The sequence below is a fragment of the Penicillium macrosclerotiorum genome (genome assembly GCF_028827735.1).
Source record: "Penicillium macrosclerotiorum strain IBT 26536 chromosome Unknown utg000006l_segment0_segment0, whole genome shotgun sequence".
Lineage (NCBI taxonomy): Eukaryota > Fungi > Ascomycota > Eurotiomycetes > Eurotiales > Aspergillaceae > Penicillium > Penicillium macrosclerotiorum.
Window position 1 is genome coordinate 1,889,339 of NW_026643085.1, and position 14,248 is coordinate 1,903,586.

A 14,248-nucleotide genomic window follows, 5' to 3' on the forward strand; every position below is an offset into this window, starting at 1 on the left:
CCAAATAAATATACTAACGCTACGGATTCTGAGTTTGTCGAATGATTTCAATATTTGCTGTCGGGCCCAAAAAAGGTGGCGTACCCCTATGTGCACAGCCATGATGGGGTCAATGTGACGTGATTCGCACACTCATACTGAGAATGGCTTGGCAGACTCGTATTCTTCTTGAGTGGTGGGTCTAAAGAAGATCCGAATGGTACTTTGAGTATAAAATAATATTTCCTATAAGTTCAAAGTGCAACTAAAAGAAAACGTTGGTTGAAGAAAGCCCAACTCGATAAGAACTAAACTAAAGGTACGGATCTAGAATTGTAATGCTAAGAGTACGAAAATGGAAAGTTGATTAAGAAAAATGAATGATTGCTAGAGCTTTGAGCCGAGGCGCTGACCAGTACACACAAGGGTCGATAGGACGGACCTGTTTAAGACCTCAAAGTCGGTCGGTTCGACTTCCTCCGATATCGCACATGTTATGCATACAACCAAGAATGGAAATATTTTAACCCTATAAACTTTCAATCCATGCTATTCCAAACTATAGTTCAGTACAGGCTATCAGTCAGTATCGACCACGCTCGGACCCCTAGAAAAAATACCCCTGAAGCAACCAGAAAGTTTTCCCGACACAACGGATTTGGGTAATACAGCATCTGTCGCAGACTTCTCCAGGCCACCTGCATTACTGCAATTTGCAGCAAGAATCCATAAACGGAAGCCAATCTGTATGAACCCAATGCAAAGCGTTCTGTCAGATAGCGGTGAATGCGTGCCGCTTTATATTTTCGACGCTGGCGAGCCGAACAGGAGGCACGTATGAATGAATCCATGAATGACATGGATTTTGAATTTCTTCGTGGCACAAGATAGCCTGCAGCTAGACCCAGCATATCGGAATCAGCTGAATCAGGCTGTGGTTTGGCCTGCTTTTGGAATGAAGAAGATCCCTCTGCTGAGGATATGAAATTATTTAACAGAATGGAATCAGAGACCCACAAACGCTTGGATATTGGATCGGATACTTGAGGCTTGTCTTCTATTTCACAAGCAAGCCCCACTTTGATGTCTTCGTAATTGAGAATATTGGTGTAAAACTGAGGTGTAAGAGGTTGAATCAAAAGAGTGGGAGGGGGAGCCGAAGTCAACATCTTGGCTGAGGAATGCATAAAAATGGGATGAAGATGCAGTGATTTGGCAGGTGTATAAATCACTGTCAACGGAATCTGACAAGATTCAACTAGATGGAATAGGAATAGACGAAAGAAACCTTCTAGAACTCTATACACAAAGCCGTTAGAGGATCCAGACATACATAATGAAGATGTGGTAATACCTCTCGGTTTCCGAAGCATTGCGTGGGATATTGTTCGGTTTCACATCAGGCTTGTTCAAGTAAGGCATGTTGCCTCTGAAGCGAATGCGAAGAGCCTCCACTACAATTCGACCAATTGACGATGGGATGACAAAAGACCAGCGCAGAAGACACTTGGTTACGTCCCAGCTTGATGCTAAGAGAGGATCCAACGGCGGAGCTTGCGAAAACAAACGACTGGATATTTTTGGTTTGCCTGATGTGCTCATCAGAGTCATGTTGGAATGTAGTGGGCCGCCCTTTTCTGGTTGAGGGTCGAGAGGATCCATAAATCGGAGGGTAAAACCACCCTCAACCTTCTCAAATGGGGATGCAAATATGTCTTTCTCCCAGGTGCCCTTATAATATTTTGCGGAGGGAGCTGACGACACAAATTTAACAGCTTTGGTTCCACTACTACTTCTTGCTTGTATAGTGCTGAATTCGGTGCAAGCTTTCGCGGTTGGGAATGATGAATTCACTTCTTTATGAAGTCGAAAGAACGAGTTCTTCTTTTCGCCGTATGAGTTGTTGATTTCCATAATCATCGCGCTGAGCTCTTTGGTGGAAGAGTAGAGATACCAATACGAGATTGGACTCTTGGTCCACCAGAAAAACTGAGGAATGCTGATAAGATAGGCGTATGGATATTTCTTTGGGTTCTCACCCTGCGAAGCTTAGCGCTCGATAATTATCATGATAATTCGAACATACCTCTTCTATCAAAAAATGCTCCAACTTCGAACGCAGACTTAGATGACTTTCGCCACGGTGGAGGTATTGACCCGGGTTGATTCTGAACCAGATTAAACTTCGAGAAAACGATAATAACTTGGACCTTAGGGTTTCTTTTGATAGATGGTCTGGATTTGACTCATAGCTGTCAATCGAAATTATCGCTCCAGCGCGGCCACAAAGTCCGACAGGAATGCCAACAAGGAAGTAGTCAATCCCGTAATGATATCTCTCTGGAAACATCCTTGCATGTGTCAACTGACTCGGAAAAAGAAGAGGTCTGCCTAACAGAGTGTCTTGGGTGTCCATTCCGTTTTCTGACCACAGGATCAAGTTCCGTTGAACACATGTGATCAGCGCAATCCAAGCCAAAATAATAGCAGGAACTCCCACAAAAAGCAGGACTGATATTATTTGAATAAACTGCAACCAATGGAAATGTAGGAAAATATCCACAATAATAGATGCAACAATGAAAGAGATATCCTTCATGACCGACCTCGTTTGATATCGAAACGAAATAATAAGCATCACAAAGGTAAAAAGAAGGTAAGCCATGTAGGCAGAGTAGTGTAACATCATTGCAGAATTATCAAGAATATGTATTGTTATTGACTTGTGAATCATTGAATTGAATGAATTCAGAGAGCCTTTAAGCAACAGAAATATAGCTCACTCGGTGTGCGATTCTTCACCCCTCTGGCCACTTTATGCGTGATTAAGGGGCTATATGTGTCAGCCATGTATTGTGCTCAACTAGGTTTTGACAAAGTTCTGAATCCAGCTACATGCATTAGTCGTTGAAGTAAGTAGCCAGATTGTAATCATTCAACCGCTTCTTCTGCACACAAATCTTGATCCAGAAAGTATCAACATTCCAAATACCGCGTTGTTCTTCTCAAATAATATGATTCGATAGATTTTATCAAGTAAACTTGATCGGCACAGAAAGAAGTTGCTAATTAGGGACGAGATAAGCATGTGTAGCCCTACAAAGAATTCGCACATCTTTGTAACTAGTATTCCCTCCTAGTACTCTTCCCTCTCCAAGATAATATCGACCTAGCAATGATATAAATTTGGGTTTTAACTCTGCGTGTTATTGAGGAAACTGCAGTCAGATCAAGTCTTACTCAAGTTATCGGATTCAAACTCGTATCGTCCCTCATGGATTTTACCATTACAAAGCCCCCTACGAAGGTGATGATCATTGGAGCCGGGTTTTCCGGACTAACTATGGCATGCCAGCTTCAGCTTAAACTTAATTGCTACGACTATATTATCTATGATCGTTATGCAGCGCCAGGGGGGACTTGGTGGGCGAACAAATGTAGGTGAATTATAGTATCTCGGAAGCTTCAATTAGACTGACCTCCCAAAAATGAAAAAGATCCAGGATGCGCTGTTGATATTCCAGCTGTCTTTTACAGCCTCTCCTTTTGCCCAAATCCCGATTTTTCGAAAGCCTTCCCCTCCCAGCCAGAAGTCCTAGACTACTTCAATAATGTTGCCAAAAAATTTGACATTCCCCGTCATATTGTCCCAAATACTGAATGGGAAGGAGCTTATTGGCAAGACTTGACAAACACCTGGCTAGTCAAGTTGAGGAATCTGTCAACCGGTGAATCATTTTATCAGGAATGCAAAATTCTTATATCTGCTGTCGGTGGGCTGGTTAATCCCAATAAATTTGAAGTTCCGGGAGTCGATGTGTTCGAAGGTGATATTGTTCATACCGCGAGGTGGAAAGAGGATATAAATCTCGAGGACAAAGATGTGGTTGTTGTGGGCAACGGGTGTAAGGTTTATCAATATATTATTCATTGATCAACGCTATGCTAAACAAGTCCAGGTTCCGCGGCTCAGCTCATACCGGCAATTTTTGATCAAGCGAGGAGTATCCGCCAATTTATCCGGGTAAGCATTATAATTTCGAAACGATATAATATAGGCGTGGTTGCTTACAAGTGCAGACACCACAGCATTATGTGCAAAATGAGAATATAGACATTAATAGTTACTGGAAGCTTATGTTCCGCTACATGCCAGGTGCTCTTTGGATCCTCAGAATGATTGTATTTTTTTATCTCGAGAGCACGTCTGCTAGATTCAATATCAGTGCAACCGGCTCCAAGGCAAGAAATCAATCAGCAGAAAGGAGCAAGGATTACATTCTTAGAACAGCACCCGGTAAGCCCCATGAGCTATCTACAACCCAAAAGTTTGATTCTAATATGCTGATGCTTTTTGAAAGAGAAATATTGGCCGCTTCTTATACCAACATACGACATGGGATGCAAAGTAAGTTACCATTCTGACAGCAGATCACAGACTGAATCTTACTTTTATTAAAATAGCGTCGTATATTCGATAATCTCAAATATGTTCGTTGTCTGCAACAAAACAACATCCACCTCACAGATGACGCCGTCATTTCTCTTCAATCCAAGTCAGTTTTGACCAAGTCAGGACAGGAATATCCCGCGGATATAATAGTAGGTCAATTCCGCTAAGTTGATCATTGCGATATGATTTTCCTTAGTACATAGAAGCTAAAATCATCTTCAATTAAGCTCCTTGCAACTGGGTTCTCGCTCACACAGTTCGATGTTGATATAAGAGGCCGAGAAGGGTACAGCCGAGAAGAGCATTGGAAGAAATTTGGTTACAAAGAGGCCTACAAGTCTATTGCGATGTCAAAATTTCCCAATTTCTTTTACATACTGGGCCCCAACTCAGGTAAAGGCCACACGTCCGCAATTTACTCCATTGAAAAGTGTGTCAACCACCCCCGAACGCCCCCACATTAATGTTATACCTCCTCACAAGAATCTAGTTTTTCCAATCTTGTTATCAAGGTCATCGAGCCGGTGGTCAATGATCGCTCTTCATTTGTGGAAGTCAAATACGACAAGGAGGAAACCTATAACCGTCAACTGCACGACTCCCTTGCTCAGACCATTTTCAACACCTCATGTGGCAGTGTAAGCGGCCGAACATTCCACCATGTGTGTTGATGCAATGTCTTTCTCACACAGTTTCTTGTAGTATTTTATCGACTCCAAAACAAAAAAGAATTGGTTCGTCTATCCATGGAGCTCCTACTTCATGTGGCTCGACACACACTACTGGAACCGCACGGATGATTGGATTTACGGAGTAAGTTCCATGTTTACCCGTTCCTCAACATAAATACATTGGTGATTGTACCACATTAACCCGCAAAAGTTGCAGGCACAGGCAGTTGAGAAGCATCAGAGGGTGAAAAACACACTGTTAAGTTTTGTGCTAGCACTCGTACTTTTCATGGTTGCTTTGGCAATAAGACTGCCATCAATGCATTCTGTCCCTTCTATTCTGTCTCAGTTCGTGACAGAGTTGAGATTTGGACTTCTTCAAGAATGACTTCTTGCTTAAACACTGGAGGACAAAGTTTGAATAGGTGATGCTTCTGCTTTCTCAAGATTGGATACTCAACACTTGATTATTAGAATATTTCAGTGTCATACGATTTAATTAGAATGCATCTTCAATATAGACTTTTACTAGGGAAGAAAGATCTGAACAGAAAACTGATCTTATTAGAGTATCTTAATGTACACCAATCTTATTAGAGTATCTTAATGTACACCATCTTTGAAGAATCTTTGCACAGACGTTGGTTTTGTGGACATCCTAGGACTGAAGGCCAGTCTAAAACCAAAGGTTCCAATGCCATCTTGTGATAATTAATCTTTCGGCTATCAGTCAATCTGAAGAAAAAATCGTTGATGAATTCCGTCAAGCAATTCGATGACGGATTGAAAAACTCTGGACATACGAATACGCAGAACAAAGCAGCAATACAAGCATAATAGACTCAATTGATGAATAATGTTGAATTGTCTCCTATTGTTTTACGTTGACCTTGAATTGAGATGGAAACTGAAATCATTTTGCCAGCTACCTAAGAAGATATCTTCGATGTGGATAAAAGATAAAGTGATAATAATAATGAGGGCAAAGATGGACCTGGGTGCAAGTACTCAAACATGCTGGAGACCATAAGGGTAATGGGAATGCTCGAAATTTTGAAAAGACGAAAATAAACGGAACAACGCCATCGCTAGAAAGTAGAAGACATAGATGACCGGCAGAGATGATATCAAACCGAGGATAATATCATGCTATGGCTGAGCTTCACGTAAACGCTGGTTCGGGGTATCGAAATGAGCCGGTCATTATGTATGTATGGTTGGAATCTGCCCATTTACAGGGCAGACGGGGCAGCCTGAATCGCCTGCTCACCAGGGCCACTGAGCTCCCCAGCACCCATCTCCTGCTGGGTCACGCCCTGGGTCTCTTCCTGCTGAGCCTGTTCCTGCTCCCGTTGCTCGCTCCGAATGCGCTCCTCTTCCTCCTCCCGACGCCGGCGTTCTTCGGCCTCGGCCGCATTGCGGGCCTCGACCTGTCGCTCGCCAATTCCTGGCACAAGACTTGCCAGCAGAAGGACAATGGATCGCTCAGCGCGGCGAAGATGATGCCAGAGCTCTCCGGAGAAGGTATTCGCGCGGCGGTCGCCGGCATTCTGCTCTGTTCCAGCCTGTGCTCCACGCTCCGCAGGTCCACCGACGTGGGCAAGGCCTTCCAGATGACGCTGAATGGGGGCCACAAGAATGGCCCGGAGCTGCTCGGGAATCTGAGTGTCGGACAGCAAAGCGACAATAACAGCACCCGTGACGAGAAGAACGCGCATCCAGGTACCAGATCCACTGATCATGTAGCAAACAAAGTAAAGCCGAATGAAAAGCCAGATTCGTCGAAGAAGTCGCTCTGGGGGGATGTTCTCGGCGTCACGCCGACGCTGCTGGTTGATCAGTGCCTGGCGAACAAGGTTCTGGGCTGCAGCTGGATCTTGGTTGAGCTGGTGACCTTGAGGATGAGCTCCATGGTTTCCGTCGGAAGTATTAGTCGAGGCCTGGTGCTGTAGTGCAGATGGATAGTGAGTGGTAGTAGGCATGGTGTTAACCCCTGGAGGCATAATCAAGCTCTGACGGCCATCTGGGGCAGTAGCCAAAAAGACCTGCTGCATGGAAGAAGGTAGAGCGAATGCTGGCATCGACGGTGGATGGATCGCCAGGCGATCGACAAGACGAAAGATCTCAAAGGTGCGATTGAGTAGATCGTTTACAGCCATGCCAAAATTAGCATTCTGTCTTGGAGAACTGTGTGTCTCACGGAAAAGAGCCTGGAGCCGAGTTCGTACGCGGAACATGACCTCAGACGAAGGTGATATTCCATGATGAACGAGGCGCTCAGCTTCCTCAACTTGCACCCGCAACTCATCAAATTCTCGAATATTGGCAAGGTCTATCCCAAGGGCTGCCCCAGGGGAAGGCGCTGCTGAACCTGTATCCAGAACCGGAGGAGTGTTCTCGCTGGGAAAGCCGGGGTTTGAAGAAGGCTGCGAAGAGTTTGAAAACTCAGGACGAGAGAGATCATGGCGTGCTGTTCTGTAGTGTGCTGGGTTTGAAGGAGGTGCGGGAGGATCACTTGGAGGATCAGTTGGGTGATGGACAGGATACAACGGATCAAAGCAGTCGCTTGGTCGATTGCGACTGCGGGAGGTCGTAGAGGCAGGGACATGGCCATTGCTTGATGCCGGTTCAGTAAAGGGTCCGTGGTGGTGGGAACGTCCATCATAGTTGTTATGGTCCATGCCACGAGAAGGTCCCATGGGCTGAATTTGGTCATATGCAAATGATTCATTTGAAGGAATTGATGTCACTACATGGCGTTGGTAGAGAACACCAGGTCCTTCATGCTGGAAAAACCGTTCCTGGGCGGGCCGGAATTCGTTTAGTTGCGAATAGGGTTCCTGGCCCGGGGCATTAGATGGAACTTGGACTCCATGGTGCTGCTCTGCGAGAGCGTGCATGTGGCGACGAAAGTTGGCAGAAACACCATGCAGGTCATCTTCCGGGTTTGTGTTGGAAGCCATTTGGCCACGGAGTCGGAGTCCCTCAGTTGCAGGGTCAGGAATAACCTGGTGGCCTGTTGAGCGGAAAGCGTTTCCCGTCTCAACCGTGTTCAGCGCTCTCTGCGCAGTGGGATTGGAAATTGAAGGTGCGGCGGAGGTAGGAGAGGGAGGCAGTACAAGGTGAATTGTGTGCACAGATTCCTGGAACAAACTTATGTTAGAGGACAGTCACGCACTACTCGCGGAGGGGGTCGTGGTGCTCCGATTTCACCCACGCCATTCACATACCTCAATAGGACCAAAGATACTGCTGAGAGTCAAGTTATCATTCAACAGAGGCTTTCCGCGGAATATGAGCCTCTGTGACGAAGGCGGGGGTGGTTTGGAAGTGTGTCCGTGATGCGCGCACGTAACTGTGCGACTGTTGCTGAGAGTGGGATGTCGGTGAAAGTGAAACGATTTGGAGAAGGAAGCGACGGGCATAAGACATGTACTGTAATCAAAGGAGTATCCCCATGGGTGCTCACTATTCCAGGCTCATTGCTCGCCATCGTTGTTGTGAATGAGGATGAGTTGCGTGAAGGTTATGAGAGCGCGGCCATAACGGAAAGTTGCAAGAACGGGGGAAGCCGATCTGAGGTAGATAAATCTGAGCTTCACAATGTTGCCTGTAGCAACAACTCCAGTTTGAAGCGTTTGAAGCGTTTGAAATGCTCAATGAGCACCCTGGGGATTGCTGGCCTTAATGTTCGATCTGGACATCTGGCACCAAGCCAAGACTGGATCGATAAGCACGCGATCCACGCCAGCGCCGGCGACAAATGCGTTAGAGGGTTAGAAGCCGTAAATGATATTGTGCAGGCTTATAAATATACAAGCTTTCGGTGAGCTCATTCAAAAACAATCACCCTCCGGTCAAAAAATGTGGAGTGAGAGGTTGAAGCTAACATCTACGACCTGCTCGACTCCACGTGTGGTCCCCCGTTCTGCCGGGCCGTGTGTATTGCGGGCGGAATCTCGAGGGCGGTGAGTCGGCCTAAACTCATTTCCCGATCTGGGTTCACGAAAAACGTTCTTTTTGGAAGCTTCAAGGAGGTGAACCAGTCCCTCTCACTACGAAGCTTCTAATGGATTGAAGGCCACTATGGCCAAGCGCCTTTTTAACTACTTGACGTTGATTCCTTGCCATCCCGCCGCCCCTGTGACTGGGGGTGCTGCGTCGATGGAGGTCCTTTCGTTCAGGGCAACCGCCCGTCACAAGGCCAGCGTGCGCCATTTTTCTTCAAAATCCTGGAGACAATACCATAAAGATGGAACCCATGAAGGCAATACCCGCGGCGGATTTGGGTCTCGACTACGGTTTGCGCTGCGCAATACCAAGGTGGAATGGTACCCAATCCCTGTTGGACTTGGCATCGGCCTGTTGGGAGTTCTACACTTCTATAAATCACAACGTGCGGAGCGTGATCGTATCTCGCAAGAGGCCATCGGGGAAGATTGGGAAAATGGGGCCCGGCCACCACGTCGCCCTCGCGTTGTGCCCTCGGGCCCCTGGCAAGTCCAGATCATGTCGACCTTACCCCTGAAGGCCATCTCGCGATTGTGGGGTCGATTTAACGAGATCGAGTTGCCATACTATTTCCGTGTGCCGGGATTCAAACTCTACTCATGGGTCTTTGGCGTCAACTTGCACGAGGTCGCCGAGCCTGATCTCCACACGTACCCGAATCTTGCTGCGTTCTTCTATCGCAAGTTAAAACCCGGCGTCCGACCTCTCGACCCGGACCCTCGCGCCCTTCTATCGCCCTCCGATGGCCGGATTCTCCAGTTTGGAATGATTGAGCGAGGCGAGGTTGAGCAGGTGAAGGGCATGACATACAGCCTAGATGCTCTCCTAGGTGCCGCTACCCCGGCGCACGCCGATCACAGCAACCGGTTGAGTGACCCAGCGTCCGAAACCAATCAGAAGGATGTGGAGAACATGAAAGCCGACGAAGAATTTGCAACCATGAACGGCATTCATTATACGCTTCCGACATTGCTGTCCGGCAATGCAGAACAACCTGCCCAGCGCCGGGCCTCGATTGACGCGTCCACTGCCTCGAAGACCACATCGGAAGTCCAGGTGCAAGAAGAGTTGGCCCGCGGGGACGGAACCAGTTGGTTCGCGCCGAAATCAGCCGCCAACCATGCGTTGTTCTACTGTGTGATCTACCTAGCCCCTGGTGATTACCACCGGTTTCACTCTCCCACAGCCTGGGTTGTGGAGAGCCGCCGTCATTTTGCCGGCGAGTTGTACTCGGTGTCTCCATACCTTCAACGCACCCTGCCGGGTCTGTTCACCTTGAACGAGCGAGTGGCGTTGTTGGGCCGCTGGCGCTGGGGTTTCTTCAGTTACATCCCAGTCGGTGCGACCAACGTGGGCTCGATCAAAATCAACTTTGACTCGGAGCTGCGCACCAACAGCTTGTTGACGGATACGGCGGCGGACTTGGCGGCGGCGTTGGCTGCTAAGCGGGGCGAGCCTAATCCCGGCTTCGTGGAGGCGACCTACCACCACGCAAGTCGTACGCTTGGGGGCATCCCCTCCGCCGCGGCGAGGAGATGGGTGGATTCCAACTGGGCAGTACGGTTGTGCTGGTGTTCGAGGCGCCGCTTGGATCTCGGAAATCCATCGATGCTGGCTGGCCGGAGAAGGAACGACCTGACGGTTGGACGTGGAGTATCGAAAAGGGCCAGCGTATCAAGATGGGTGAGAAGCTGGGCTTTGTTGGGTACGCGTCGAACTAGTGACTCTATATCCCCGAGTGTGCCTTTGTTTTGCCCTTTCCCATGGACTCGACCAGATTCATTGCGATGATGCTATCTGGGTGTACAGCAAGGTTCCATTGCTTTGTTTCCTGTGCTTTTTGCCCTCCTCCTTCCCTTGATCTTTTGCTTGGCCCTCTTGTCTTCGTTTGGCAAGCGGGTTATTTGCTGTACTATACCATTTTGTTGTTTGCATCCGGCCTGGTCTCAACCCGGTGATCCCGTTGCATGAGGTTGGTCGTTTTGATAATTCCGGGCATTGTGCCCCTGCTAAAAGTAATACAATATATTTCTTCCTTGTTTATTGTTGATGACCTACTGGTTGTAGGTTGTAGTTGTAGCTGCAATTGCAGTTACCGGTGTCAGCTGTCAAGTATATTCTTCTGTCCTCCTCCCAAGCGTTAGTATGCGCTGCACTTAGCCGATGTACATTATAATATCTCTTGCCAGGATATCAACTAATCGGTCTGATTCCGTCTGTCGACGATCTCCATATTGAACGCCCGACCAGTTCACCACCACTAATCATCATCAGCGCCAAGTCCGCTGCGAGGGCCCACTTTTCCGGCGCAGCGCCAAACGTGTGCTCGCGACCCGCACTGATTTGCTGGCGATAATGGCCAGGCGCTTGCGTCACTGCGGATCCTTGGATGTCCCCAGAAAGTCCAGAAAGCGGGCACAGCAGCCATCGTGCAACCAATTCCAGTAGCTGTGACGGAAGGCTGCTCTGCGAGGAGCTGCCCGGTTGGGCCAAGACCCTCTGATCTGTCCCGCTCAGAACCCGGATTCGATAGGCGCTGCCAAAACAGGGATCGACGATCATCGCAAGCTCCGAATTCCCAAATAGCTGCTGCACCTGCAACCGCCACGTCCGGTCTATAACACGGCCACCAGATGGTGTCAGAACCCGCCAAGATGATGGGTGAGACGATACGAGCCACAGCCCCTCGTAACAGATAGACAGTAGACTGGTGAAGCCAACGTAGACAAGGTGCCAGGCGCGAACCCTGGTCGCGGCGACGCTTGGCTCGAATGCCAACCCTCGCCCCCCATCATCATTCACTTGATCGAGTCGCCTCCTCCTCCCTTCCCCGGGAACCTTCTTCTCTCCTCATCTCCCTTCTCTGCAGCCCCCTCGATGGCCGTGTTCGCCCTGCCCCGGTCCGTCCACAGCAATGCCTTATCTTCACAGAGTCCGTTGGCGCTCGATAGCCTGATCATGGCAGGCGCCAGCCGCCCCAGCGCCCATTCCTCCCACCCGTCCTTCTTTCACCTCGTACTCTTGGTCTTCGAGGCCGTCCTGGAAGTCGTCTGTGTCAGTTTGCCAGGCTACATCGCGGCCCGTCAGGGCATGTTCGATGCAGAGGCGCAGAAGCTTGTGGCGAATCTCAACGTCACCTTGTTCACCCCCTGCCTAAGTATGGCGAGAAGATCCCCCCCCCTCCAATCACTCGCACATCGCACATCTCCGACTCTTCCCTCCCCCGGTCTCCTCGATCAGAAGTTAGGCTGTGTAGCTACAGGAGCCGGCGGTCACTAACTTGAACTAGTTTTCATCAAGCTGGGTTCGCAATTGACTGCCGAAACCTTGGCCGACCTAGCCATCATCCCGGTTATCTTTGTCGTCCAGACCTGCGTTTCCTACGGATGCGCTTTTGTGGTGTCCCGATGCTGTCAGCTGAAGAAACGCCAGGCCAACTTTGTGGCGGCGATGGCGGTATGAAATGACTTTTCTGATAATTTCTGATAAGGCGCAATAGTTGGGAATATGGCTAATGTCTATACTCTCTCTGGTGGGCACAGGTCTTTGGGAACTCCAATTCCCTCCCTATTTCGCTCGTCATGTCTCTCTCTAAAACCCTTCAAGGCCTGCACTGGGACCGCGTTCCCAACGACAACGACGATGAAGTTGCCGCGCGCGGCATCCTCTATCTGCTGATCTTCCAGCAGCTGGGTCAGCTAGTGCGCTGGAGCTGGGGATATCACATTCTTCTCGCGCCGAAAGACCGCTATCTAGAAGAAGAGGAGCGCCAAGTGACGGGCCAGTCGCGCATTGAACAAGGTCAAGCCCGATATAGTGACAATCCAGAGCAGACAGATCCCGATGAGCCGCTAGTGCGCACCCGAAGCTCCGACGACCTTCACCGCACTGCAAGCAGCGGCAGCGAGTTCCAGTCCGGTGACCAGACTCCTGTATCAACCTGCGCCTACCCGTACCATAAGGTGACCTCCATCCACTCCCAAGACCATGATGTCCTAGAGCATGAAGAGCAACACTCCGACAGACCTCCATCTATTCTCGGACCTCCTCCGCGAGGTCCATTCCTGCCACGACAAAGCTCCCGTGGCGATATCCTATCCTTCCCAGATGTTGAAGGCACCGCACAATACCCTGAAGACGTGGAACAGACCTTTTTCCAACGATTCAAGGCCTCCCTTCGCAACAGCCGCCGCGCTTTCCACGAATCCTGGGACAAGAAAACCCGCGCGCTGTACAGCCGACTACCCTCGAATGTCCAGAAAGTGCTCTCCACGATCTCACATGGTATTATCATTTTCCTCCGTGGCACATGGGACTTCATGAACCCACCACTATGGGCAATGCTCGTCGCAATCATTGTCGCCTCGGTGCCGGCGCTGCAGCATCTTTTTTCGACGAGGGCACCTTCGTCCGCAACAGTGTCACTCGCGCCGTCGACCAGAACGCCCAGGTCGCCGTTCCGCTCATTCTAGTCGTCCTAGGTGCCAACCTCGCCCGCAACACCCTCTCTGAAGAGAACTTGGCCGACATGGAGTCGCCCCACGCCGAGCGCAAACTGATCATCGCGTCGCTGGTCGCACGCATGCTCCTCCCAACTCTGGTCATGGCGCCACTGCTCGCCCTAACAGCCAAGTTCGTGCCTATCAGTATCCTGGACGATCCCATTTTTATCATCGTCTGTTTCCTGCTTACGGGTGCGCCGTCAGCGCTGCAGCTGGCGCAGATCTGTCAAATCAACAATGTGTATGTGGGAGCAATGTCGAGATTGCTATTCCAGAGCTATGTTGTCTGGTATGTGGACCCCGTTCTAGTTGCCCTCTCCTCTCTGTTGAGTGACAGTCCTCGCGTATTTATCCGTATTCCGATGTTGGCTAATCTCTCGTGCTCCCAGGATCCTCCCATCCACACTCATCCTCGTCGTATGTGCCCTCGAGGTTGTCGAATGGGCCACCTAGCACGCAACATTTCTTTCCACCTTTCCCTCTACCTCTGTACTGTAAATTTACAAACTCAAGATTGTGAACACTCCAATCTCGATACTAGGCAAGGCTCTTTCGTTCTTTCTTTCTTTTCTCTACAGACTCTTTAGTGGACCTTCTCCTGCGCTTTTCTTTTTTTTTCCCAGCCGGCGCTG

General features: G+C 49.2%; 5 protein-coding genes across 5 annotated transcripts; 3 read left to right on the plus strand and 2 right to left on the minus strand.

Moving 5' to 3' along the window:
• Positions 1-545: 545 nt before the first annotated feature.
• Positions 546-2,578, minus strand: N7462_005965 (uncharacterized protein; the record flags this gene model as incomplete). The annotated part of the gene is made up of 3 exons (XM_057077683.1): positions 546-1,278; positions 1,334-2,027; positions 2,104-2,578. 3 exons carry the CDS (start codon positions 2,576-2,578, stop codon positions 546-548), a joined length of 1,902 nt encoding a protein of 633 aa, XP_056933263.1.
• Positions 2,579-3,253: 675 nt separating this feature from the next.
• N7462_005966 (flavin-containing monooxygenase) lies at positions 3,254-5,278 on the plus strand (the record flags this gene model as incomplete). The annotated part of the gene is made up of 9 exons (XM_057077684.1): positions 3,254-3,416; positions 3,477-3,884; positions 3,939-4,003; positions 4,060-4,276; positions 4,341-4,387; positions 4,444-4,581; positions 4,636-4,862; positions 4,923-5,070; positions 5,135-5,278. The coding sequence occupies 9 exons, from the start codon at positions 3,254-3,256 to the stop codon at positions 5,276-5,278; spliced, it is 1,557 nt and encodes a 518-aa protein (XP_056933264.1).
• Positions 5,279-6,335: 1,057 nt separating this feature from the next.
• On the minus strand, positions 6,336-8,528 carry N7462_005967 (uncharacterized protein; the record flags this gene model as incomplete). Its single annotated transcript, XM_057077685.1, has 2 exons — positions 6,336-8,246; positions 8,334-8,528. 2 exons carry the CDS (start codon positions 8,526-8,528, stop codon positions 6,336-6,338), a joined length of 2,106 nt encoding a protein of 701 aa, XP_056933265.1.
• Positions 8,529-9,189: 661 nt separating this feature from the next.
• N7462_005968 (phosphatidylserine decarboxylase 1) lies at positions 9,190-10,835 on the plus strand (the record flags this gene model as incomplete). Its single annotated transcript, XM_057077686.1, has 2 exons — positions 9,190-10,671; positions 10,695-10,835. 2 exons carry the CDS (start codon positions 9,190-9,192, stop codon positions 10,833-10,835), a joined length of 1,623 nt encoding a protein of 540 aa, XP_056933266.1.
• Positions 10,836-11,991: 1,156 nt separating this feature from the next.
• On the plus strand, positions 11,992-14,069 carry N7462_005969 (Auxin Efflux Carrier superfamily; the record flags this gene model as incomplete). The annotated part of the gene is made up of 5 exons (XM_057077687.1): positions 11,992-12,271; positions 12,404-12,570; positions 12,657-13,481; positions 13,514-13,905; positions 14,006-14,069. 5 exons carry the CDS (start codon positions 11,992-11,994, stop codon positions 14,067-14,069), a joined length of 1,728 nt encoding a protein of 575 aa, XP_056933267.1.
• Between the last annotated feature and the right edge of the window lie 179 nt (positions 14,070-14,248).